Raw genomic sequence first — 27,158 nt, 5'->3', positions numbered from 1 at the left:
TCTTTTTTGTAAACAGCTTAGCTGGCTTTAGGTATTTTTATAAACAAACTTATGCCCATTAAGTTAAACAAGCGCCGATCTAGAAGGTAAATAGCTGAATTAATTATGCTCACACTGATGATTATGCGCTAATATGACAATTACCCAGGGAGCATACCAAATACGATCGTTGATAAGGGTGAACAAATTGCAAAGCACTACAAAGAAGCCGGAGGAAAAATAAAAAAGAGTAAAGTCAGCTCGTCGGTCGACTCGGCGCTTCTGTGTGAATAATAACATTACGAGTGTGAAACAGCATACATAATTGATTTGGAAATACGTCACGTAAATGGCATTAAACGTAGCAGCAGAGGCCGAAAATACAAAAAAATTAATGCAAAAATATATTCATATCCTACAAATAATGATTCGGGCACAAAACGAGTAATCGAGTCAACAAGCCATTAAAGTATGATTTGATAACCTCAAGCAGACCGAAAGCGCCACTCCACGCACCCCTCCTCCTTAAGCTGTGAATAGTTCGAGAATTCGAAATTCAGTTTGCTGCTGTTATAAAAGCTAAAATCGAATTATTTCGGAACAACAGACACTGCAGCAACACCGCGGTAGAAACTTAGAACACAACCACAGGAAGTTCAGTTTGGTACAAAAGCAATTGAAAACAGTTCACAATGTTCAAGCCAGCCATCGGTTTACTATTGCTAGCTGCATTGTGCGTAGCCGAGGTGCCAACGCGTCTCCGCTCTGCTGCACGCCGTCCAAGTGGCGCCCGTGTACGTTTCCTTGCACGCCAACAGGCAGCACCCGCGCCCGCACCAACTGGTTATCCTGCCGCAGGCGTAACGCCTGAAATTCCATTTGACTTGCCCTCATCAACTGTGAAGCCGGAGGTGACCTACTTGCCACCGGATAACACCTATGGTCCGCCACCACAGCCTGCTGCTACTTATGGCCCGCCTGTGCCACACAGCACCTACGGACCACCAACCGAAGCGCCTGCCTCACCTGGCGTACCAGACGCTACATATGGTCCACCAGACAACACTTACTTGCCGCCTGTGGAAAGTGCCACGGAGGAGGAGGCCACAGTTGAAGAGCAACAGCCAACTGTACCGCAATCGGATGTTGTAGATCAGCCACAGAATGAAGTAGAGGCACCCGCTGAAGAAGAGGATATTCTCGTCGCGGTTGCTGATGACGGTTCTGTCATTGCGGTTAGCAACTCTTTTGACGCGCCGGACTCTGAGGCGGAGCAGCCAGCGCGTTTGGTTTTCCAGCGCTTCCCACAAGGTAAACGCCATACACCTGCTGACGCGCCCATCCCAGCGCGTCTGGTGAAGTTGCGTCGTGCGATGCCAGCCAAGGTGCAACCACAGCCACAGAGTTTCCTATTCGCCTCGCGCTACACCACCTGGTAGTGTGTCAAAGCATTGAAGGGAGACTTAAGTGCAGTGTTAGTACAATTTTGTTTAAATTAAAAAATAAACTTCCATAAAATAGTGCAATCAATGATTTCTTTATTTCGCAAATTTTCTTGGAGAAGGCAAATTCTACGCCGTACTGAAGCAAAATATATTTATTACTTTAAAAACGATTTGTAAACATTACACTCAGCTGAAACGAAAACACGCAAATTGAAAAATAAGGAGCCCCCGCAAAATCAAGCACTTTTTGCTGTGCTCGCTTCTTCGGAAGAAAGGACACACTTTTGAATGTGTCCAGGAAGTCTATAAGCTAGGAAAAAATTGGAATAAAGCAGTTGCAAATGGATGAGCATCTAAGTAATTTCTTGGGCGCCATACAAACACTCGCAAATCAGCTCACTGCCTTCATTCATGTTCAAATGTGTGTATGTAGGTGTGCGTGCGTATATGTGGATAAGCAGCAGCAAGTTCTGCCACATTTGCATACGCTAGGAATGCGAACGGAGTTCCTTTCCATGAACTTTTTCCATGACATGTTCAACACGCTTACATACATGCACTCATACATAATTGGCCTTTTAAGAAGAGCAATTTCTTAGGTGGGTTCTACACATTGAATAGAATTTGCGAGGCGTGTTGATAGACGATTGGTTGCCTAGCGATTTCAAGTACTGAGATTTCGGCGAATTTCGAATCGTGAACACTTCGAGCTGCCACATACAAGCAGTTGGTGAAGTTTGCGAATAGATTTAATAGATGTTGTGGAATGCAAGCAATGATAATTTTAGGCTAAACTTTTTTTAGAGCTTTTAAAATTTTTCTAAAGGGTACTTCTTTTCGCATACGATCTCATGCTTGTGCTCGCCACGTAATCAGAGGACAGGTAAGCTCTCCCTGAAAATATTGCAATAGCATTTGAGTAGAAAAAGTTTAAGTAAAACAAATGCCAGCTGGATGTAAGTATGCTTTGTTGTCGCGAATGGCAAAGTTTGAGCCGCAGAAACCCATATTCCACACACTGTATGAACTAATGTGCTTTTAAAATGTTTGCCCATGGAAAAATCCCTGCTAAATGTAGGGAAAATTTGCATGCAAGTGACGGGAACGCTGCGATTGCCATTTGCTCGAATTGGCTTTACCACATCCTTATGTCCTCGCAGTGCATTAAGGATGTGGGACAACAAAAGCACAGCAAGGACAAAACGGAAGAACAAATCACATTAGCAAAAGTAGGTGCTGAATTAATTTGCATAACAAGAATTTAAAAAGTAAGTAAATGCAAACCAGTTTGTCTCACAACCACACAACTGCATAGCCATATCCTACATCTTTCTTCTTCTTCTTTTTCTTTGCTAAATCTTAAAGCATGGCTTGAACAATTGCTTGTGCATATGTGTGTGTGTTTGGATGAAGATTAGTCAAATACGGCTTGTAATGTTCAAGGCATATTTAGCAAGGTAATATATAAAATCTGCGGCAACATTTCTTGGCCCTTAATTGGATTTTGGCCAGCTTGTTTCACACGTTGCTACTCACTGGGCCTTCTTAGGTGGTACATTAGCAACCTGACGCCTTGTCTTGTAGTTGGCATGAGTATAAGCCAAATAGTCAGCCGCCAAATGTAAACCGCCGAATAGCCTCCAAAATACACCTACACAGACGCACATACCTACTTAGTCCACATAATGCGTGCTCCGGTCATTTTCGGTCAAGATGAAAGGCATGAAAGCCGCACGTGTTGAAGTGTGTTGAAGCAACATTAAATACGTGACCAACTTAGGAAAGATTTTGGCATTTCACTTACTGTGCCCGAACGCACCAACAAAACCGTCAATACACCTTCACATCAGCGACAACCGTTGGCGAAATGAATGGCCAAAATAAGAAATATAAATGTATGCATATGGCAATTCGACACTCAAGCCTGTGTATGCATTTATGCGTGTGGGTATGTGCGTATATGTGGCCAAAATAACCGCTTAAGTCGACTTAAGAAAGAGCTGACTTACATACACTTCTGTATTCCACCCACAAAATTATGTACGAATATTTACGTGAAGCCCCTACATCCCTAAGTCATTAATGAAAACATATTGGCTTTACTTGTTGGCTCCTGTTTAATATACACTTACATAAGGAATTTTCTCTAAGGCATAATTTTCCATTTGCTTGGGACTACAGACGGGTGTTTCCCTTACTAAGAACAACGTAAATGGTCGAAGTTGTATTCAATTAGCGATAAAAGTGCTGAATGCTGGTGTAGTGGAGCGAAGGCTGAAGACTTCGGATTAAGATTTTGTGTACTAATGGGCTTGACAGCAAGACGAAATTCTTTAATGTACGCAATCCCTTATGAAAGAATTGAGATGGTGTGGCCAATAACAGACCGTTATCCGGCTCCCAGCGAATTCGACAGAATTAGCTGATGGGCTGACGTAACAGGAAATGTTTTTCCGAAAAAACGGAGATTATATTAGAGCTATACAAAAAAAATCAACACATCTCCGTTCATGTTGCTTCGATGCCATCTAAACAATGACTGTTCCAACAAGTGTGTGAATACATGTGAAATGATCGGGCAGAATTCGGCTGCCGAGTCCCTTGCGACGCGGCTGTCTAAGTTCCCCCTGTTCTTCACCTCCTTCTTCTATCATCCTTGTATGGAATCGATCCGAATGAATTTCTTCCTTTTCTTATTATTTGCCCACTTTCCCCCTCTTTTTCTTCTTTTTCCGCCTCATTTTCTTTTTCTTCCTCTTTTTCTGCTCCTGAATTGCCGCAATACGATTTGTGTTATTGGAAAGGGATTTCCTCCTGAACTTAAGGCAGTCCAGTTATTCGTGCAGTGTTATTCGAGTCATACTGGTTCCCTAATCAAAGCGAATCGGAAAAGCGCTGATTATTAGATGTGAGTACTTGCGTACCTCGAATCGATCTCTTTGATCATCAAACCCATTCCTTTTGTAACTTTATCCAATTTATAGAAGCACAAAACACTGGGTTTTTGGTGAAGCCCAGGATGTAGATATCAACGGTACTTGTCAGCAATTTTAAGGTCTTGTAAACCAAGATACGACCTTGAGCTGCAAGTATTGACGCTTAGTATCAGCGAGAACTTGAGAGTTTGAAAAGGTAGGGTAAACAGTTAACTTCCTGACCAGGTCTAAGACTGATAAAGCCCGGTAGATAGTAAGCTGGCTGATTTGGCGCTACTTGACGTCCAAATATTCCTAGTAGAATCAATCTTCTTGTTGATTGCGCAAAAATATTTAAATTGTAAATTGTTAATTATGGCTGTATTTTCAGTTCTTGGAACAGCTCATTTGAACAGCTCAGAAGTTGTCGCTCAGTTTTTGCGGCATTGTTGTTCTATATTCGCATGGAAAGTTGATTTTGTCGCTCCGATCAGCCATTCGTATTATCTCTTTCTTTTTGATTAGCCCTACTAAAAGCATTCAGTAGAGTTGAAAAATTGCCCTCTCCTCATAAGTTATGTACACTGTTTACAATTACTTTTAGAATTACCAGATTATCGCTTAGGCCATAAAATCTTCTGTAAATCGTTGAACTTTCTGTTCAATTTCTGTAGAATTTGTTGGCACTCCCCAATGCCACTTTCCGGTTTTTTTGTATTTTTTTTTTGTTTTTTTTTTTTGTAAAATGGTTATATAGGGTTGTTCAATAGGTGCGCTTCAACTTTTTTCCGATAGGGAGGGCGAACGACGCAATATTTTTTATTTTTCGCTTGTCATTTGTAAACTTCATTCGTATACATTTCATCATGGAACGCTACACACTTGAGCAACGATTGCAAATCGTGCAAATTTTTTATGAAAATAATCGTTCTGTTGCTGCTACTTTAAGAGCATTACGGCCATTTTACGGTCCATTTAACAAGCCGTCCCGTTTCGGGGTTATGTGAAGTCATTGGTCTACAGCAGTGGTCGCCAACCTTTTCAATGTGTTGAGCTACTTTCAAGATTTTGAAATAAACAGCGAGCTACTTGCACAATCCAACATAAATTAAATAATACACAGTTATATTCGACATACAATACATGTATTTATTTTACTAATATACGTTCTATATATAATAAACTTATGACTTATAGTGCTTATACTTATGCATAACTACATCCATGTTCACACCTATCAATCGTAACAAAATTTTTTGCAGTCATAATGGCAAATCACAAGCGACTTAAAAAAACAACAAAACAGTAATGGTACATTATTATATAAATAAAATATGGGCAGATAAAAAGAGCATATTTAATGAGAAGGTTGACATTCTGACTCATCGATAATTTTTTTAATATTTGCAGTATAATTTGATGCAGTCATTGAATACGGTTATCCAAATGTATATCTGTAAGCCGATTGCGGTATTTATTTTTAATAAATTTCATATTGAAAAAAGAAGATTCACACAAATAAGTTGAACTGAATAACGCTTTCACTTTCAACGCAACACGACATAAAACTGAATACTTATCTTTACTTATATTACTAAAGTTCATATATGTACATTTTGTATTTGCACATAAAGATTTTAAAGTCAAGTCACTTTGAAAAGCAATCAGTTCCATTTCTGTCACAGCAATGTCTTCGCCAAAGTTGTTCATAACACAAGTTGCAAACTGTTGTATATCAATGACCATGAAGGGTGAAACAACAAATTGCGTCACTAAAGCAATTTTGCTGAAATCCTTGAAACGATTTTTGAAGTTTTCCTTCAAGTTAGAAACTATTTTCATATGATATTTACTGTCATAGGGCTCTAATAGATTTTTGGATATCTTTTCGGAAAGAATAGGAAAATGCTTAGTATCGCGGTTTTTTAGGTTTTGTTCCCAAAAATCAAGTTTTGTAATAAATGCATTTATATCAGAAATCATTTCCGCTAATTCTTTATCCCTGCCTTGAAGCTGCAAGTTAAGCTCATTTAATTTCTCTGTAATGTCCACAAGAAAACCAAAATCTATGAGCCAAGTCGAATTTTCTAGTTCAGGAATCGGCTCATCGCGTTCTTTGAAAAATTGGAGTATAGCAGGCAGGACATCATTGAAACGTTTGAGCACTCGTCCTCTGCTTAACCATCGCACTTCAGAGTGAAGAAGTAGCGCTCCGTATTGACAGTCAATTTCATCAGCCAAGGTTTTAAATAATCTTCTTTGTAACGCTTGAGCTCTAATCTTGTTCACAATTTTCACCACCAGTTTCATAACGTTGTTCAAGTTTAGAAAATTTCCACTTAATGCTTGCTGATGTATAATACAGTGGCAACTAAGAAATTGTGGAAAACTTTCATCCTTATGACATAGCGCCACGAGCCGCTTATCACAACCCACCATAGCTGGAGCACCGTCAGTTGTCAGGCCTACCATTTTTGGTATTGGAATTTTCTCAGAAGAGATGAGACTTTTTAAATGAGAAAACAGCTCTAGCCCAGTAGTATGTCCTTTGAGTGGAATAAACTTCAAAAGATCTTCTTTAATTGTAAAATCACTAAAAGCCATCCTGACAAATATGGCCATCTGTGAGGTGTCAACTATATCTGTTGATTCATCCAGTTGCAGTGAAAAATAAATACAGTTATCTATATTAAGTCACTTCTTAACTGTAAAAAAATAGCATTGCTCATTACTTCTACTCGCCTTATCACTGTATTAGCAGAAAGTTGCATAGATTTTATAGCAGACACTATTTCGTCTTTATTTCTAAAGTTGGTGAGTAAAGAATCTGCAGCTTCCAAAAATGCTTGTTTTATGATTTCCCCGTCTTCATAAGGTTTTTTCTTTTGTGCAATTATCGGGGAAACACGATAAGATGCTTCAGTTGCAGCCTTATTTTTGTCGATTGTTTTCAAAAATATTGACTGTTGTCCAATTAACTGGATTTTTAAATGTTTCAGTTTTTCTTTTCTGGTGGCAGAATTTAACGGGAATGCCTTCTCAAAATTCGAATGTACAGTTTTATGATGCCTCTCAATATTTCCTTTTTTAGGAACTGACACAGATGTATTACATAACAAACAAACCCTTTTGCCTTTAACTTCTGTGAAGAAGTATTGTTCTTCCCATTCCGAATGGAAATGGTATGTCTTCGCCTTCTTACTACTGCTTGCCATAATGTTTCGAACTCTAGCCCAACCGCTGCACGCAGAACGTTGATAATGCCGTTCAGTATTAAACTGAGCGCAATGTAGACGTGCATAGCGTATATATAAAGCCAAAAAATTCTCGAACACGCTAATCGGTTCCAGCCGATCCTAGAACGGAGACGCGACTTCGCGTCGTGTTTGTCGGCGCGAATTCGCTTACCGCAGGGTTGCCGCTGTTTATCTATTTATTATGAAAATTTCAGAAATTTGCTAATACTGGTATGATTTTCAGACTTTTGGATTTTTTGCATCGTGAGCTGCGCAAGCTACCAGAATTGCCTTTGCGAGCTACCGGTAGCTCGCGATCGACGAGTTGGCGACCACTGGTCTACAGTAACAAGCCGGCGACGATTTGTGAGCTCAGAGCCAATATTGAACGCGAAATTGCTGGAATTTCGGCCGATTTATGCAAAAGAGTGGTCGAAAATTGGGTTCAACGATTGGACTTCGTAAAACGTGCACGCGGTGGTCATGCAAAAGAAATCGAATTTCATACTTAAATCTATATGTTCAAACTCGATAATAAAAAAAAAATTAGTTAAAAAAGTCAAACCGTTTGTGTTTTATTCAAAAAAGTTCAAAAGTTGAAGCGCTCTTACTGAAAAACCCTATATATTCTTCTCTTTGCTGGCCACAAGACATTTCAATTGTGTGCTTAAAAATGTCTGATTATCCACCTTCCACACTACTGCACTCAAGCTACGTGAAAGCCTTCATTTCCAACAGTCTGCTTTTACTTCCGCTCGAATTTCATCCAGCCAATCCATCAAATTTGTTCAGCAATCATAAAAATACCTTTCATTTCAAGGATAATCTCCCATTTTATGACCAAGGACATGGGCATTAGCGTGATTGTAGCGGCAAGTGTATGTGGGAAGCGAGTCTATTCACATACACAAGAGCGCATACGTTCGTTCAAGCACAACTTGTTTATGGCGATGTACTCGTATGCAATTGCTTAAGCATATAAAGTGATATTCTAACCAGCTTAATCTTTTTCTGAGAATGCAAACAAAACTCTATCTTCTGTTCTATTTCCTTTGGTTAAATATGTTAAGGAAAAACGGGCACAAGCACGAGAGGATTTTTTAAAACGTGGAACCGTACGTCCATCAATATTCTGCTAGACAAATGTTAGCGTCGCACAGTGTTTCGGCTACGAGAAGGAAGGTGGAAAAAGTCATGGTGACGGTTGATAGAAAAAACCTGTTTTGCTTAAAGAGAAAAATTTGGAAATCATTAAAATGCATTCACTCGCCCTCTCTCTCAACGAACGGAACATTTCCAGAGGAACAATAGAATCGGCGCGATATCGTCCAATGAGTTTATTTGCGTTTGGTTGTGAGCCATTCTCCAAGTGCTATTTTTCCAACTACAATCAATGCTTTAAGTGTCATGAATTTTTCATTGTAGGCATTTATCATTCTTTTGTATTTTTGTGCATGCTTTAGGCTACTAGAAAAAACAATCTGTTTCTCAGGACTTGAAATTAACTAAATGCGAGTTTTAGAGCATTTCACGCAGATAATACATAATTCGATTTTTTCGGATGAATTTGCTAATATATGTAATCTTTGCTTTTCTTAATTTTCGTTTCTTCAGCTTCAACTTTTCTTCACAAAAAGAATTTTTCGGATTTTGGATTTGAAATTTGTGAATCATGTTTAAACGCTTTCGTTACTGCTAGTCTTGTACAATTCTTCTGATTTTTACTAAGTCCTTTATTTCCTTTAGGCAGGTAGGTGAAATGGCTGAAATACCATTAGTAGCACTAAAGTGCTGTTTTGATACCATTATAAGACCTCCAACTGGCAAATATCTACAGTCAACCAGAGCTGTTGATATAATGGAGAAGATTGATAGGATTTAGGTTAGCGCACTGCCCCAGGATGTCAAAGGAAATAGCACCCAGTGACCTTAACAGTCTAGCTGCCAAGCCCGGACATTTACAGAGAAAGTACTCTACAATCTGCTTCTCTGAAAGGTCCCCACAGCTTCTGCAATGGAGGTTAAATGGTAACCCTAGCTTTTCCGCGTGAGTGCCGATCGTCCAGTGACCGATAAATACAGCTACTAGTTTGGAAATTGAATGGCGATGAGCCCCAGAACTTTTTAAGTCCTCCATCTATTAAAATGGGGCGAAAGAGTTTCCAGAGGCTTTCCTGAGAAATAGCTATTTGGATTTTTTTTTAAATAAATAATTATTTTTTAGTATTAGAGCAGACAATACCCGTATTTGTTGCTTACGGTCCAACTTTTACTGCCAAAACTATCCAATAAAAAAATCAGCTATTCATTAATCCGCGGTAGTCTGCGTCTTGACGTTATTCCACAAATGGACGGACCTAGAGTTTCAAGCCGATATTTTTCAAGAGAAGCTTTCTCATGGCAGAAATACGGCCGGGGGCTTACCATTGCCTGCCTGGGGGCGGGCGCTATTAGAAAAATGCGTTTCTAATATTTGATGTTCATGCACAGAGATTCGAACCAACGCACTCTCGAACGGTAATCACACACTAGCCCATTCGGCCACGGCGAATGATTACAATGGTCAAAAAGTATTGCACTATTTAACGCCGCTTAACCACTGTGCGTTGTTTATTTTTCAGTATTTCCTATACTTTTATTTTTTTATTTTTTTTGTTTTCTTTATTTGATTTTGCTTTATATTTGGAAATCCCTTCAAATTGTTTGTGCCGAGGCCATCACATTAACCACAACTCCATTGAGCTTGGAACATAACTCAGAAAATTCAATGCAAACAATCAAACTGCAATTTTTCTATTTTTTCTTCCACACAATTGCATTTCTTCGTAAAATGCACGTGGCAACGTGGCATACAATAACAAAACAGGAGCACAACCTTCTCAAAAGTCGGTGAATAATGCACTACAAAGCAGCAAATAAATTCAACATTAGCCAACAACATCATCGTCTACTTGGCCGTCTAAGCAAACTGACAGTTTGTAGAAACCCCGGAGGTTTGGCTTTGGTGGCGTCGGCGTTGCCGGTGGCGGTGGAGGTGCCAGGGTTCGTCGCGTACGAACATTTGTTAACAGACACTTGTGCATGGGTTTACAGATATCCTTGTAGCGCCGTGTAGAAGGATATGCAAAAACTATCGCACCAAGGGCTACATATCACGCTACAACGGCGGCAACATCAAAAACAAAAACAACAATAGCAATACTAGAACAGCTGCAATTGTAGTACAAGTTACGCCACAAACCAAACAGACAGCCAACAGACAGAGGAGCAGACATAGTGTAAGACAGGATATTCGAGGATACGCCCAGACAAGCCAATTGACGTGGCAAATGTTGCTACATATCGCTGCTATCACCACCAAGGAGGCGAGCATTGCTTTGGTGCGAGTCCATGTCATTAAAGTAGGTACTAAGCGGATTCATATACAATAAAAAAGTCTACATACATACATACGAATGTAAATATGGTCAGTCTAAGGTGTTTACGAGATTAAATCGCTGTGGTGGATCAGATTGTTTTTCAAATGGTGTATGTTTACGTGTACATTGTAGATAATGATCGGGGTCTCGTAATCTATACTTTGATTAGCGGAGACATAGATGAAAAATTTTAACAGAAATCACGAAATATTTGTGTATGTTTGACTACATTGTGAAAGAAAAAAAATTGTTGTTTGCTTTAAAAAGCTTAATATGTCCCAACCAGCACGGCTAGTTACCCTCGTAGACCGACTGTTTTAAATCTGGTTGTTTTCTCAGAAGATTGCATGCCAGCTTTTCAGAGAGGCTTTCAAGTCCACGCTTTTTATACGGATTTATTTTGCTTTTGACAGAGTTTCGCATTCAATCCACTTTAAAAGCTTAGCATGCCTTGGCTTCCATTCCGCATTTCTCCGTTATTTGGATTACTATCTATATGCAATCGTAAATGTGTTGTTGTTGTTGACAATCATCAGTCATATCCTTTTATTGCGTCATCTAGAGTCCTAAAAGGTAGTACTTTGGGTCCTTTGCTATTTGTCTTGTTTAGCAAAGGCATAAAAATTGTTTTTTTTACTATTTGCAGATGACCGTAAAATCTATTCTATTGCAAAAAACTTATCTGATTCACAAATGCTCCAAAACGAGATTGGTAAAGTTCTTTCTTGGTGGACTAGTAATCAACCATTTTTAAATATTCCGAAATGCTACCCCTTTACTTTCGCCAAGTGTTTTTCTTCTTTGAAGACATCTTAATTTATCTCTGAGATCGATCAGTGAAATATTGAATTTAGGGGTAATTCTTGATGCCAAATTCACTTTTACTTGTCGTATTAATTATGTAAGTTCAAAATCTCACGCCACATTAGCGTTTGTAAGGCGCAACAGTACAGAACTTACTAGACCTTATACTTTTAAATTTCTCCACACATAATTTGTTCATTCTAAAGTGGAATATGCATCCTTCATCTAGAAACCTTATCATGCCCGTCGAATGGAACATACCCAAAAAGTTTTCATTGGCTTTGATCTACGTTCCCTTCGTTTTCATGGCCCAGATCCTAATACTGTTCCAGATTCCTGCTTATCAACTTGAAATCTCTGCAGATTCAGCGATCTATTTTGTCTTCATATTTCGTCTTTGATATTATTCGAGGTGTTGTGGATTACCCCTCCCTTCTAAAGGGAATCTATGTTTATTTAGAGTTTTCTTCTAAACACTCTTTCATTAAGTTTCTTAATATTGTCTATAATTAATTTCATTTAATATGCTTTCTTATATATATTTTTCTTACAGATTAAGATTATTATTATGGTTTTTGTTAAAACATCTGTATTAGTCTCTAAGACAATTTATTTTTGCTTCGAGGTAGAGATCTAAGACGGCGCCCTCTTACTCACTCACCCTGCGTCCAGGGTCGCTTGTTTTGAAAAACATATCCTTAATGCTCTTCAGCATAAGTTTCCATTTCACGCCTCTTTTTTCAGATAATATCCTCTACGAAATTCACGACGGTATTCAATTTTTCTTCGCCTGTCATAATTTTCTCAATTATTTGTTCAGGTGTAAATGCACCAACACCTCGTTGCTATTCTCTCTGTATTCCACCTCTCGCATTTGAAGGAGGTGTGCTCCGCATCATCATACTCAGTATCTCCAAAAACGCAATTTGGTAGGTCCACCTTTCCCACTCGCCACAAATACTGGCGAAAGGACCCATGTCCGTACAAAAAACTGTGAGAGGTTATAGTTAACCTCATCGTGCTTTCTTTCTACCAACTTTTTCTAATAGAGTGTTAGTCTCTCTGTCCATCTACTGTACTGCTCAGAGTTCCCTCTTGTTTGCCAAAGTGTGAGCGTTTGAATTCTAATGACGGAGAAGCATGGTCCTGGGATTCCTGAGATTTTTGGCTGCCATCTCCTGGCATGGTTTCATTGATAACTAACTAACTGATTCTGTATGAAGAAGCCACTCTGAGAGTGCAGGTGCGAATAGGTTGGTGCCTGACTATCATTCGGGAGTGCCAACTGTTGGAAGTGATCCTGAGAGGCCCATGCGACATCCCTGTGTTTTGTACATGTGCTGAGCTTATTGGTACCTACCAATGAGAACTCGATACGAAAATCTCCTCTAAAAAAGATTGTTTCAAGTCTTCTGTAAAACAGCTAGTTTTGAGTTATATATGAATAATTATTTGCTTTGTGTCCTTAGAAAATTTCTCAAAATACATAAGTGAATAAATAGAGGATAGCATGTTCAGTAGAGCGTCTCGCCCTACAGGCAAAAAAAAAGTCGCCCGTACCTCCCCTCATATGAAGTGTTTTTGAAACACATTAAAAAAAATGTTTGTTTCTGGCAACCCTAGATGTCGCCCAATTGCATTTTTCTTCATATCTTCGGCATTTATTGTCGGATTTTAAAGTGTGATACACCAATTTTTTTGTCTCAAAGAGTGGGTTTTTCTTAAAAAAGCTCATTGATCACAGGCGCTCCGCGCTAATGTACCGATCTAATAACAGTAAATTAAAGACCGTAAAAAATTATAAATCTTTTGCGAAAAAAGGACTTCAATTAATTCAGTAGAACTCGAAATAAAACCAATTTTATTTTTAGTTGAAAGCCATACATTAGGTGCCTTATTTTCTTTATATATTTTTCGGCATACTCCACCTAATTTTTTATAAATTAACTGGATTATTGTTTATCTACTTTTTTCTGTTTTATGTTTTGCCCTTGACATCATAATCAATTGTCATTTTACTTGGTGCGTGTTAAAAACTGCAAAATCTTTAAAAATGCGTTTTGTTGATTGTGATTTAAAAAACCAACTGCCAACTAAACGCGATATTATTAATTTCGGGTTATATCTTCGCCATAGAAGTGATCGGCGTAGAAAGTTGGGAGTTTATAAGCAAGAAATTTTAAGAAATTTTAATGTGAGCGGAACGAAAAAAAAATATATTGCGTAAGTTTTGTTCGGCTTTGGACCGCAGCGACACCTCTGTTCGTTACACTGTTATAGTTTTTTGACTTTTTTTGCCCGCAGACGGACGATAGGTCATTTCTATATCATATCGATGCGCTGAATTCTTTGGTGTTATTTGTTTTGCAAAGTTAGGTCAAACAAAATATTTTTTCCTTAGCAAAGGAAACATTTATTATTATTCGCTTACTTTGCAGACCGGTTAAAGCCATTAAATTCATCGTATCGAAATGATATAGAAATGATCCATACCACGTCTGTTGGATTTTTCAACTATAACAGTGTTATCAATATATTTTCTCACTTGTGTTGTTAAAAAAAATTTCCAACGCATTCCTATGGGTGAGATGGCAGATAATATTGAGGACTTCAATATTCGGGGCGATCAATTATATTTAAATCGTATGGACCATACTGTTCATACAGGAGAGTGTGACGAGAGTTTAGCACGGGAGAAGCCCGGTGCTATGAGTACAGCCCGTTGGCTCACAACAGCGTCTCGAATTCTTCGCTATTATATAACGTGCGAGCAACCCTCAATAACACTAAAAACACTTGCTGACTTTATTGTACAAGTGTATGCTCCTTTCTGGTTTCTGGTTAAAAACCAACCACTTACAATTCACGGATGTCGTAACGTTTTCAAATACATCACATGAATTCGCCAATTGCCACAAGACATTCAAAATATTGTCCGTCCGGTCATAAAAAATAACTCATACTTTCTGCACCCAGAAAATATTTTGATATCGATGATAACCGATACAGATCCATTCGTACGTCCAGATGGATACAATGGATACACGAAGATCTTAGCAGCCCGCAGAGAAGCTAATGGATGTGTTCGTCAAATGTTTGGTCCGAAAGAGGATAATTTTATAAATTTCGAGAGTGACAAATATTTTAATGTAATAGATTGGGATAGATTCGAAACCGGCTGAACCACCATGCTTGCAGTTCTTCGCGAAAGATCACCTCGAAGCATTACAATATACCAATGAAATAATTGAATTACCAGGTATGCACAACGAAAACCATTAATTTTTCTTTGCTTCTCTTTTGTCGGCATTTTCACTGATCTTTTTCACAGCATGTCCTTGTCATTCCCAAAATACCGAGCGATTTGTTCATGCAGTTCATGAATCTGCAATGGCGGTCACCGATGAACAACGCATGGGACACATTTTATCTAAGCTCGAGAGCCGGCAGAAATACAGCAAGCTTGAATCCCGACAAAATTTTGTGGACTAAAATTTCCGTTACAAGACAAACAATTCACTAACTGTTTCGCGAGCGAGGAAAATAAATAAAATTTACTTTTTCTTGTATGGCTTTAGACTAAAAATAAATTGTTTATACTTCTGGTTCTACTACTTGAATCGAAATACTTTTTTCGCAAAAGATTTATTATTTTTTACGGCCTTCAATTAACTGACATTAGGTTGTTACATTAGGGTGGTAGAAACTAAGATATGATGGGTAAGTACCACAACGAAACGCATGAGCTCAATGAACTTTCATGAGAAAAACCTCCTCTTTGAGACAAAAAAATTGATGTCTCACACTTTAAAATCCGACAATAAATGCCGAAGATATGAAGAAAAATGTAATTGGCCGACATCTAGAGTTGCCAGAAAAAAGATTTGTTTTTAATGTTTTTCAAAAACACTTCATATGAGGGGAGGTACGGCCGACTTTCTTTTGGTGATACGCTCTAATGTTCAGTAACGTTTACATATATAATATGTTTTTATACATAGATCGTTATTTTTTCAAAAATATAAACCAACAACAATTATGTCAGAGTAATAACAATAATATTAATGTAAAAATATTCGTTACGCAATTTATGTAATTTACAATAGTTTTTTATATTTTCTAACGCGTTCTGTTCTTCGATACTGAAGGCATTTGAAATGAAAGCCACCCGTCGCAGCGGACGTGGCGAGTTGGTAATTCAATTTAACACCACAATCACGTCCAGCAGCAACGCCATATTTGTCATACAGCATGAGTCGCCGCTGTCGATCGGACGCGATGATTTTATTGGAAATTTCGGGCTTTTGCTTTAGTCCATTACAAATCCAACAATCATACATAAGTACGTTTATGTTTATAAAGTTATGTACTTGATACTTAATCATTGAAGAACTGGGTAAAAACAATATTTTTAGCCCTAACACATACACACAAGCAGTGTGGTGTTGGAGGTCAATCAAATAGCAGCAGTGCGTTCATAACTACCGTTCTGCCGGCGACTTACCGATTACACCCAAGGAGAGCCAGCCGAAGAGTAGAACTCGACGAAACGTATTTAATGGACATGCTGACCCCAAGTCAATAGTAGTTCACTTCTAACGGTCTTGGAAAACACAACAACAGCTGCAAAATCGTTAATAAGCATTAGGGATACGTAGAGATACCAATTTGAAAATAATGTCGAAAACATTTTACACACTCGTTGCAGTTGGCTTGTTGGCCTCATTGAGTCATGCCGAACCACCACGTCCACGTTTGCGTTTCCCAGGACCGGCCAACAATCGGCCTCTGCCATTTTTGGCTCGTCAAGAATCAGTGCCATCAACACCATCCGATCCAGCCCCTTATCCACCAGCAGGTTTGAAGCCAGAACCCGCATTTGAGTTGCCAGAGCCGTCATACGGACCACCAGAACTGACCTATGGACCTCCTGAAGAGACTTATGGACCACCGGACCAAACATACGGACCTCCAGATCAAACGTACGGTCCACCCGATGAGACCTATGGACCACCAGATCAGACCTACGGACCACCCGATCAGACTTATGGACCTCCTGTTGAGGAACCCCTTCCTGAACCTGTACCCTCCTATGGGCCACCACCAGCTGCTCCTGCTGCCACATATGGCCCACCTGGTACACCTGCCGATGAGTATGGGCCACCACCGCCAGCCACCGTCGATGTACCACAAACGGCATCCATCATCGATCCACGGGCTGTATTCTCACAAACAGTTTTCACACTTCCACGAGTTGAGCGGTTGGTAGCTTTCCGCCCCAGACGGCGTCCAGCACTAGCCAAGCTACGCCGTCCGGGTCCACTACCAAAGCCCGCAAAGTTAACTCGTCCACGACCACAAACACAAATACAACCTGCCAAATTAGTTTTACGAATTCATCATTAAGTTACGCAAAATCCCTCCTCTGATTTATTGAACAGAGTAGGTGTATTGTTGTTCTTTTACATATATACAAATTTATAAGTATGCACATATATGTCACATAGTTTTGTTGTACAGCTTAGGATTTGTTGTACTTACTATTTAAAATAGTGTCAATATTAAGAGCTATAAACTCATTATCGAAAACTAGATGTACTTTTTCCATTTTTTTACTGCCAAGCAATGAAGACTACTTAAAAGGCTCTTAACTCTTTCTGAAAGTCTCCCGAGCGACAAGATTCAAAAAAAGGTAGTAACCTCACTAATCTGGTGTGCACTAACAGCCTCCATGAGTTATAAAGCTCATGGGAATTAGACTTTTATTTGGAACTTACCTCAGCTTTTCCTAGCCAAATTCCCATGTCGCATCTTATCCAGAGTTGAATAGTAGAAGTAGAAATACCAACTCAGGTATAACCTCAAAAACTAACGAGGACTTATACTCGAAGAATAACAAAGCCTTAAGGGCAGCTTGGCTGTCGCTCAGAATAGCAATCCGTCCATTCCGGAGGTTCCTATCTAAATTGATCGCGACACACTGACAGTTGGCATACACTTCCGTTTAGGAAATGCTAGGAAAACTACGCATCGGCACAGACCGCTTTGTTTTGGAACCATTTATTCCAGCGCTGACCTCCCGCTGTTTTTGGGTCATCTTTGTATCAGTGCAGGGATACTCTTGGACTTTTCTTTTGCAGATGGGTGTACTAAAGCTTACTTAATCGTTCAGTTCGATCCTGAATTTCTTCCCAAATTTTATAATTGTTTTAAGTATTTTTTTTTAGTAGTTGGAATCTGTTGGTTGCGTCTGTCTTACAAGTTTCACTGCCAAACAGTTATCCTTTGTGTTTTTACAATCTAGGACCCCAACGAGGTAGCGAATGCTCAAAACTAAACTTCAAAAAGATTGGTACGCTTATTATGGCCTCGCTATTACCAAAGATAAAATTATTTCTCCAAAACTTTAGTCTATAATTGGCACATAGTATTCCTGAGGCGATCGACTAAAGAGATTTTGCGATGAGTTTAGGATACATATGATTTATTTTCTTGAGCTATCGAGTTCAGTATCCCAATCAATTCCCATTGGAACGATCCGGATTATTTTTATGGGCTTTGTTGATATAAAAATTCTAATAAATATAATTATATGTTTTGTGGATGTATTCTTCACAACAAGTTCTGTTTGGAACATAGCGGCATTTGGAGATGTAGTACCATAAATAACACACATTTCAAGGGAGCGATATTTCAACTGAAAATCAGCGGATAATATAGTTTCTCAAGAGCCTGTCAGTGCAAATGTTATCAATTTGCCATAATAGAGTATGCCTAATAGCGTTGGTTGGTTAAGGTGGTGATTCTTCCAGAATCCAAGTAGCGCTTCCGCACCATTTTGTTGCCACATCCTCGTTATCAACTTGCTTAACGGATATTTACAGCATGACTATATCCAGTCTGTGCGGTTTAAGAACCTTATTAGGTTGTTGAAGTCTAAACCAGTCAGTTTTGTTCCTGACCTTCCATAGGGCAGGGTATTCACAGAGGAAATGGAATATTGTTTCCTTTTTCTGCGGTTGTTTACAACTGTGACAATATGTATTGTGAGGTATACCCATTTTGGCTGCTTGTTCTCCGATAGACCAAAAGCCAGTTATGACTGCCGTTAATCTCCAGGCGTTCCGGCGTTTCATGCTTATTAATGTCAACGATTGCTTGAGGTTGTAGGTAGGCCATAACGTTCTGCTAATTTAGCATTTCGTCTGGTCTTTCCATCTACAATCCGCGATTCGGAGGTATTTTTGAGAAATTATATTCTTGAATGCACCTAATGGTGTGAACACTGATTCTGCAAGAGCGTTATTCATGGCAGATCCCGCTCTTGCCAGTTCATCTGCTTTTTCGTTGCCTTCAATGTTTCGATGCCTCGGGACCCAGATTAAGGTAACTTTATGGTATTCACTCAAGGTGGTGAGGCTATTCCTACTTTGTTCCACCACTTTAGAGGTCGTTGTAGCCGAACTCAGTGCCTATACTGCAGTTTGGCTGTTAATTGATCTAATAGCGTACGTAGCAATACATTTTTCTACAAAAACTACATTCATCAAAGCAAAAAGCACTTTTAATTTATTTATGTTTATTTATACATTCACATGTGAGTGCTACCAATTACAAAAGCGAAAAAGAAAACCAACTGAATGGATCACAAATGAACCAGAATCACATCGTCGTTGTTGAATTTGCGCGCAAAATTTTTATCCGGATCTCAATCGTTGATTGAGACCAAGTCAAAGCACTTCCAAATACCAGTTCAATTTTAAATGAGAATAACAATTCATTGGAATTGACAATAGCATAGTGTTGCCGGATGCCTGCAAATGAAAATAAAAATATGAACAAAAATGAAGTTCAGTTCGGTCCTTACAACTCACACGCATATAACGTTTTAATTTTCGATTTAATGGTTTTAACGCGGTAAGGAGTTTTTCGCAAAAATACTGCGGATGGCGTAGCCAGAGTTGGACTGATGAGGGTTAGGTCTACAAATTTATAAAAACCTTTAATATCATTGTGTTTAAGTTTCGGTGAGTTAAAGACGTGTATAACATAATCCAGACAAACACATGGTTTTCACTCCAAATTTCCTCCTGCGACCCTTTTTTTGTATGCTTATTTTTTCAAAAATGTTTCTCAATTCCAAACTAAAGCAAAAAATATTGCAGATTCAGAAACAACCTTCCAGTGAACTTTGGCAACACAAAATTTCGCTAAATTACACAACTTTAAAAATAAATTATTTAAAAACTATAAGATTCCAGAGGGTGCGGTGTTCAGTTTTAAGACGGAAATACACCCCTCCCCCTTTACAACCATTTTGTGATACAAAATTTCCCCCACACAACCTTCCTAAAAACTTTTCTGCATGCGAACTTCGTTCTTATTTGAGGTGTCTGGTAATACCGAATTTTCTCTAAATTGCACAACTTTTACAATAAATTACTTAAAAAATACAAGCCTCAGGAGGGTCGATTTTCAGTTTTAAGATGGCGATACATCCCTCTACCCCCCCCAAACAACCTTTTTTCAAAGCGTGCTACATTATATTAAAAATTTCATAAAGCAAGTTTTATATCATTACTGGCAACACCCATAGAAATGATCCGTATAGGTCCAGTGAGAAATGATCATAATACTTAGCCGAATAACCCAAAGAGGCACACTAATTGCTTGCAAAACACAGTCGTTATTTAATTAAGAAAAACCATTAAAACACGTATTAATTCATGGCACTCAAAAATCACTCAGATTTACCCAATACATATGGCAGCGCTGTGTTTTTGCTAACCCAAATTCGCGCTGTCAGTCACGTATACAAAATTTGTAAACAAAGCAGAATCTTCATAGGAATTGCGTATTTACAATAATTTACTTATTTTATAGCAAAAAATGGATTTAAATAACCGGCTCATTGAGGCAGTGCGACAGTGCCCCTTACTATACAAAAACAATGCATCCTTATCGGACCGTAAGTGTGGTTGGCAGCAAATCGCGCAGCAAATGAAAATGCAAGGTATGTTCATTTTAGTACTTATCCGGGCCATAAATAGCATTCCAGCTTTATCAAAAATGTACCCTGTTTTCCTTTCTACTCAGAGGCCCTCTTGAAGAGTCGTTGGCATTTTTTACGCGAACACTACAAACGAAATGCCTTGGCAGAGAACCAGATGGCCACCAACCATTTTCCGTACAAAAAAGAAATGGAATTTCTCTTACCATATTTGCGCCCACCACCTCGAGAAGAACCAGAAAACAAAGAAATGTTGCCAATAAGTATAATAAAGCCGGAATTTGTTATTACACAGAAAGATTTGGAGAGTGACAGTGGCAATGAAGAATATGTGTTTCTGGAAGTAGAAGCGCTTGGCACGGAATACGAAACGAATAACGAAGCAACACAGCAGATAAATGACAGTGAACTTCGAAAGCAACTACAGCAGGAGCCGCAAAAGGAACATGAGCAACAACAAGAAGAAGATGAATCGGATGAAAATGGGCAAATCGAAGTGGAAGTGCATATAAAGCAGGAAAAAACAGAAAATCATCAGCGACATAGTGAAAATCAAAACAACAGTGAACAGTTAAAAAAAGAAAGTGAAGAACTAGAAGAGGTCACTTGCAATAAAAATGGAACCAAAGAAGACGAAGACGTACGTACTCAAATCCAAGAGGCCTCCGAAGAAAAAGTAGAGACTAAAGTAGAAGTTCGGGAGTCAGATAGCAGCAGTGATAATATCGGCGCTGAGAGCGTTGCCATTGAAAATAGTAGTTCAAATGAGCGCTCCGAAGATACTATTTTTGGTGAACTAGTCTCTGCAATGTTAAAGAAAATGCCTGCAGAGAAAAAGCGGGCCATCAAGCGCGACATTATGAATCTGTTGTTGACTTAAAGAACGAAAAGGAATAGGGAGTCCCGAAACAAAATTTTATATTGGGTTTTTTCTATTGTTTTAAAGTTACACATATTTAGATTTTAATTTATGAATACATTTAAAAACCAAATTAGCCGGATGAAGGTCACACATTAGAATTATAAGTAAAATGTAATAAAATGAAATATTTAATATGTAGGCATCTTGAGCAAACTACTTATATCAATTTGTATTAAATATAAAATAATTTAAAGCGCAAACGCAATCATTAGCTTGTGTTCAAATATTAATTTATTGTACGATTTATTATAATGAAATTAGTAGTTGCTTTTGTGCAAACACATTTCGATATATGAACGTATATTCATTTAGTTAGACGAAATCGGCTGGTGCTATTTGTGGTGTAAATCCTAAAAGGCATTTGTCTTTAACATACAGTATTATTCTAACCACATACACATGCATATTCTGCAATCTTGTGCGTCTAACTAAGTCTTCCTCAGTACTCGGTATGCGTTTGAGTTGCAACTGTGGCGATTTCGCGAAAAAACGAACACAAACGACTTCATGCAGTTTTCGAAAATACCCATTGCTGCGGCATGCGCCAACCCTACGCGCAGCGACTCTGTCAATTGCTCCTGCCAAGTATACTCCATATTTTCAACTAACATCACTGCGCTTAAATTGGTTCCCATTAATTTGATTTGCTTTACAGCGTCCTCGCTACGCGCAACAACAATCATGAAAGCGTAACTGCCGAATTTTAACCATAGCTGCATCTCATGAAGGCACATCTGTTCAGCCAAATCGATTATCATCAGCTTACAATTAAATCTGTGCATGTCCTGTATAATAGCCTGTTCGAGTTTGCTATTAAAATATTTTCGAATGTTGTCTGTAAGCTCGAAGTGAGCATCATATTCAGGCGGTTGCATATACCAGGGGTATTGCCTATTAATGAAGGCAAAGGCAAGTCTGCGCCGATTATCGAAATTTTCATTCAGCGCAGCAATTCGTTGATCAATTGGTGAAATATCTACTATCTTGGGTGAATACAGCTCCTCTTCTTCTTCCACTGATTGTTTAGAAAGCTCATCTCCTGTTTTGATATTTGGTGTAAATGCTCGTAACTCCGTGCCATTGGTCACTGACGTCTCAGATAACACTAACTTTTCTTCTTTATCGTCGAAGCAGCAACGAATAACTTTTGGAGGTTGATAGTTTTTGAAACTGCGATCTGCAAGGTATGCGTGCAGCCAGACGTTGTCGAACGGTTGATCAGGTTCGTAGAAGCGACACAGATTTTTACTCAGCGTATCGCACACATTGTCCGACAGTATTAACGGCCAGAGATTATCAAAAAAGGACTTTTGCAGAGTCAGCCGTGACATGCTTGTTTCCGTTGGGCACTTTTACTCAGATGTGACTGCAAAAATGTAAATGAAAAAAAAAAAAAATATTATAATAATTAGAAATAAAAGCCGAATTTAATATTTTTGAAAACATTTGCAAATTTCGAATTCTCAAAATCAAATAATTTGAAATTTATTTAAATATTTTTGGTCTAGCGACGTCCTAAACTGTCTAAACTTAGAATGGATGAAGAACTTTTTGCGAATATATGTGAGAATGTGCGCTGTACTCTTCTGGCCAGTGATATGGATAAGCTGAATTATGTGCGCGAAATGCAAGCTCGCATCCAGTATCAGGCCGTTTTCACGGATATGCTTGGCTCCGGTGATTATACCGATGCAATGGACAATGACTGGTTGTCAAGACTGCACCGTTACAACGCTGAGAATACATCTTCGGAGGTTTTCGAAGGATCTGAGTTAGAATTGGCGGAAGAGCTGACGGAGGAGGGGGAAGAAGAAGAAAAAGCAACTACATCCAAATCAATTGAAAGTGAAGAGCTAGCCGTTGACGTGTGGCAAGGTTACTTTAAGGGTTTTCAGATATTGAGTGTGACTCAAGAGAGTGTCATAGGGGACAACAAAAAATGCATCGAACTGGTGAACGGAGAGTGTCGTGATGCGATAGTTACATATTTGCGTGAGTAAAATTGATCGTAAATAGATATTAGGCGAGCTGCATACTGCAAGCTAAAGAGCTTCCCAATACCTCAGCTGTAAGCACTTCTGTTAGCGAACCTAGGAAAACAGACAATCCATAATAAGCAAAGGCGCCTTCGTGTCGTCTTGAGATAGCATCCAGGTTAGGGGTGTTAAATTTGTTGACCTACTTATGGCTTAGTTCTTGTTATTGCAAAAGCCTTCGTGAACCCTGCCGAGCTAGTGCTATACTAAGTATCGCCATCAAGTGTCTTCACTACAGAAAAGCTACTTATAGTTCCCCTTGTTTGGCGATGTTCTAAGTTTTAGCAGGGACACCACTCTACCTGCTTTTCACTTTTAAAGGATAATTAGGGTGGGAAGCGACAGGTAGGTTACCTCGGAAAGGCAATATACTCGCTTACGCAACAACGGGTGTATGACGATATCCCTAAACACCGAGTGCCGAAAGACAAGATCCAGATACGACCAAATCCCGACAATACACAATCCAGACAAAAAGAATCCCGAGAAAGACAAGCGCGATATCTTTTTTAATTATTTTTATATTTTGTGTGGATTACTTTCTGCCATAAAAATGTTGCCTTCGAGTAAAAGATGTTGTGAGAAAAATTATCAAAACATTGCTGTTTGGAGAAGATAATAATTTTGAAGAGGCAGTTTTAAAAAATTTAGAGGGTACACTTTGCCTAATATATTATAGAAACTTTTCTTTCTTATATAATTTATAATATACCTGTAGTCATGGTCGAGATTTTATGACTGTCTTAAGTCCTGTCTGGATTATGTCTTGTCGAGATTATGGAGTGCTCCACCCTGGTGAACGCAAGGGGCACATTGATGTGTAATAGTTTGTAAGTACTTTCGGTAATACGACGCTTTGCCGAAGGAAGTAATATAAATTCACGGCTAAGGTAGAAAGCATATTGCTGCGGATCCGACGTTGCACCGCCCTCAAATCTGATGATTTTTCTTTTTTAATAGGTGAGCCATTACTTGCTAGAGATAAAGCTAAATGCCTTTAGGTTGTCCTCCCAATTTGTCCGCTTCTGTCGACTTACCAGTTATCGAATGTCCAAGTTGCACCCCTCGGGATCAATCTAAAGTAAACTATCACTTATATTGGCTAAAACCTCCCATTGGCTTCAGTCGGGGCTTGGTGAAGTAACATGCTTGGATGATTGGCCCTCATTCGAGGCTCAAAACAGGATGGAAGTTAGTGGGCTGGAGAATCATAATGTGAGCTTCGGCTAAGCCCGAGCAATTTCGGTGCGTAAAAATGGTTATGTTTTAGTTTTTACCCCATTCTGGTTCGATATAAAGATTATATTCATTCATATACGTATTTGGACAATCCCTATGTAGGAAATACTCCTCTGCTATTTCAACAGTTGAAGGTTAAAATTTGCCACAATAACCCGTTATTTTAAAAGTCAATTAACTCATTCCTCTCCCCTTTCCCTTCTGTCTAGGTTGTGGTATCCGTTGTTTTGCTATTGATCTCTTTTACGGCACTTTTATCGAAAATCAGGGCCTGATTTTACGTCTTCGCGAAAGCGAGTTGAGCTACTCGAAGGAAATTGGCTTCCCAGTTTCATCTACAGTTTTCGCTAAGCTTAGTCCACGACTACAGTACACTGGCTTGATGGAGCCCCCCGACATGGTGGCGGTACTCAAAAAAGGCGATCATATAATACTCACCAACAAGCGCGAATGGTCGACACACTGTACAGCAAAGCGCGTCTATATAAATGCAGGTTTTCTATTCGTCGATGTGAAGCCTTACGATTTTATATGCATCGGACCCGATATACAAGTATGTGTGCACAAGAAGGGTACTAATCTGTATTGCACTGTGGAGGGGGGTGGAGAATTGAGGTCGCGCCTACCCGTGCTGCTCCCCTCGCACTGCACAAAATTTCTTCTTTCACAGGAGGAATTGGAAGACATCACCTTCTGCAAGGAGGTGGGCATAAACGTGATTGTGTCCTATATTGGCGGCACGGAAGAGTACTTTGATAATGTAAAGAATGCTTTGAAAATACTGGGTTGTGAGAAAATGCGTCTGTATGCCCGTGTTGTCTTGAACGAGATAAAAGGCTGCGACAACGATTTGGACTGGATGGCTGAGGGCTATGATGGCTTCGTCATCGATTTGAGCCCTTCCGAACAGCATCCTGAGCAAGACATACTACACCTTTGCCCTACCGCCGACGCATTCATCAAGCAGGCGTATTTGCTACAGAAGGTGATCGTCTTGGATCCCACTTTAATCACTAATAAACGCCTAATCGTCGAACCAGCGCGCTATCCCCACATATTCCTTTATCCCGATAAATATATTTTGCCTTCTGATCGCTCCTTCAGCGGTTTTTACTTCTTCTACTTGCACCACTCAATCTCGGAGTTACTGATCAAAGAGGCGTTCAGTAAGATGCCATATTGTGATCGCTCGCTTACAGGCAGTGACTCGTTGGCACGCTCCGTCGTCTGTGCCTCGTACGAAATGAACGCCGCTTTGATATTTGTTTGTTCGTTGACCGGCCGTATGGCGATGAAGATCGCACATTTTCGGCCAAAAGCTCAGATCATTTTCATAACGCGCATGAAATCCGCAGAAACATTCATTTCGATGCACCACAACGTTACAATGCTGTACTACAATGGCAAGGCGGACGACAATTACCACTGCGCGCTATACAAGCATATCCTCTTCGGCTTAATGTACGCGAAATCGCAGCAAATGGTCAACCATGATGACAACGTGATGTTCGTGTATAAGGAGAACGCCAGCACGCGATTACCCGACAAGTATGTGGCGTACAAGTTTCATGAGCGCTACTTTCCTCAGCATCTGGACAAGATTCTTTTTAGCAAATTTCCACATGGATTTTTCGAACAAATGCGGCACCCGAAGTCCGATAGCCAAGATATTACAAATAAAACAGCAGGAGCCGAGCCTGGAAAATTGGAGGAAAATGAAAAATAGAGCTAAGGATTAGTTAGTTTACCTGTATTTCTTCAGCATGTGGCAAAAAATTGTAAATCCATCGTATTTTATACCTTAAATATAAACTTGAAACTTTGTTTGTGGTTTATAATTCTTGTGAGATCAAATCCCCACTGGTCCTTGAGTGTATCGAGAAACTAAATCTTTTAGGAATGCACAATCGCATCCGACTAATTTGAGTTCCAGGACGCAGGGGTATAACTGCGAACGAAATAGCGGACGCATTGGCGAGAGAATCTGCGGCCTCGCCTTTAATGGGACCCGAGCCCTTCCCAGCTATGGGACAACACACCATCAAGGAGGAGTTTAGAGGGGGGTTTGCTGGCACCAAACGTGGGGCTATGCCAGGTGAAATCCTTACTGGGGCGGTAAAACCAAAAGAGGTTTAAAAAACTCATAATCCTCC

The 27,158-nt window shown here is 39.3% G+C and overlaps 5 protein-coding genes and 1 long non-coding RNA gene across 6 annotated transcripts; 5 read left to right on the top strand and 1 right to left on the bottom strand.

Moving 5' to 3' along the window:
* The first annotated feature begins 604 nt into the window (after positions 1 to 604).
* LOC128862313 (uncharacterized) lies at positions 605 to 1,490 on the top strand. Its single transcript, XM_054100872.1, has one exon. The coding sequence runs from the start codon at positions 672 to 674 to the stop codon at positions 1,416 to 1,418; it is 747 nt and encodes a 248-aa protein (XP_053956847.1). The 5' UTR covers positions 605 to 671; the 3' UTR covers positions 1,419 to 1,490.
* Positions 1,491 to 13,818: 12,328 nt separating this feature from the next.
* Positions 13,819 to 15,366, top strand: LOC128862312 (uncharacterized). The gene is made up of 3 exons (XR_008454452.1): positions 13,819 to 14,021; positions 14,955 to 15,057; positions 15,130 to 15,366. It is a non-coding gene; the product is annotated as an uncharacterized LOC128862312 (long non-coding RNA).
* Positions 15,367 to 16,475: 1,109 nt separating this feature from the next.
* Positions 16,476 to 17,372, top strand: LOC128862311 (uncharacterized). Its single transcript, XM_054100871.1, has one exon. The coding sequence runs from the start codon at positions 16,476 to 16,478 to the stop codon at positions 17,202 to 17,204; it is 729 nt and encodes a 242-aa protein (XP_053956846.1). The 3' UTR covers positions 17,205 to 17,372.
* A 3,229-nt stretch (positions 17,373 to 20,601) lies between these two features.
* On the top strand, positions 20,602 to 21,935 carry LOC128860718 (chromo domain-containing protein cec-1-like). The gene is made up of 2 exons (XM_054098408.1): positions 20,602 to 20,811; positions 20,895 to 21,935. Exons 1-2 carry the CDS (start codon positions 20,688 to 20,690, stop codon positions 21,686 to 21,688), a joined length of 918 nt encoding a protein of 305 aa, XP_053954383.1. The 5' UTR covers positions 20,602 to 20,687; the 3' UTR covers positions 21,689 to 21,935.
* A 27-nt stretch (positions 21,936 to 21,962) lies between these two features.
* LOC128860719 (uncharacterized) lies at positions 21,963 to 23,163 on the bottom strand. The gene has a single exon (XM_054098409.1). The coding sequence runs from the start codon at positions 23,059 to 23,061 to the stop codon at positions 22,159 to 22,161; it is 903 nt and encodes a 300-aa protein (XP_053954384.1). The 5' UTR covers positions 23,062 to 23,163; the 3' UTR covers positions 21,963 to 22,158.
* A 22-nt stretch (positions 23,164 to 23,185) lies between these two features.
* Positions 23,186 to 26,815, top strand: LOC128860717 (uncharacterized). The gene is made up of 2 exons (XM_054098406.1): positions 23,186 to 23,722; positions 25,215 to 26,815. Exons 1-2 carry the CDS (start codon positions 23,266 to 23,268, stop codon positions 26,729 to 26,731), a joined length of 1,974 nt encoding a protein of 657 aa, XP_053954381.1. The 5' UTR covers positions 23,186 to 23,265; the 3' UTR covers positions 26,732 to 26,815.
* Positions 26,816 to 27,158: the final 343 nt, after the last annotated feature.

The sequence above is a fragment of the Anastrepha ludens genome, chromosome 4, assembly GCF_028408465.1.
Source record: "Anastrepha ludens isolate Willacy chromosome 4, idAnaLude1.1, whole genome shotgun sequence".
Taxonomy (NCBI): domain Eukaryota; kingdom Metazoa; phylum Arthropoda; class Insecta; order Diptera; family Tephritidae; genus Anastrepha; species Anastrepha ludens.
This window is presented reverse-complemented; position numbering and strand designations above follow the sequence as displayed.

Coding starts and splice junctions, on each gene's coding strand:
- LOC128860719 (XM_054098409.1), bottom strand. CDS start 23,061: ATGTCACGGCTGACTCTGCAAAAGTCCTTTTTTGATAATCTCTGGCCG.
- LOC128860718 (XM_054098408.1), top strand. CDS start 20,688: ATGGATTTAAATAACCGGCTCATTGAGGCAGTGCGACAGTGCCCCTTA. Junction 20,812..20,894: donor GCAGCAAATGAAAATGCAAG/GTATGTTCATTT, acceptor CTTTCTACTCAG/AGGCCCTCTTGAAGAGTCGT.
- LOC128862311 (XM_054100871.1), top strand. CDS start 16,476: ATGTCGAAAACATTTTACACACTCGTTGCAGTTGGCTTGTTGGCCTCA.
- LOC128862313 (XM_054100872.1), top strand. CDS start 672: ATGTTCAAGCCAGCCATCGGTTTACTATTGCTAGCTGCATTGTGCGTA.
- LOC128860717 (XM_054098406.1), top strand. CDS start 23,266: ATGGATGAAGAACTTTTTGCGAATATATGTGAGAATGTGCGCTGTACT. Junction 23,723..25,214: donor TGCGATAGTTACATATTTGC/GTGAGTAAAATT, acceptor CCTTCTGTCTAG/GTTGTGGTATCCGTTGTTTT.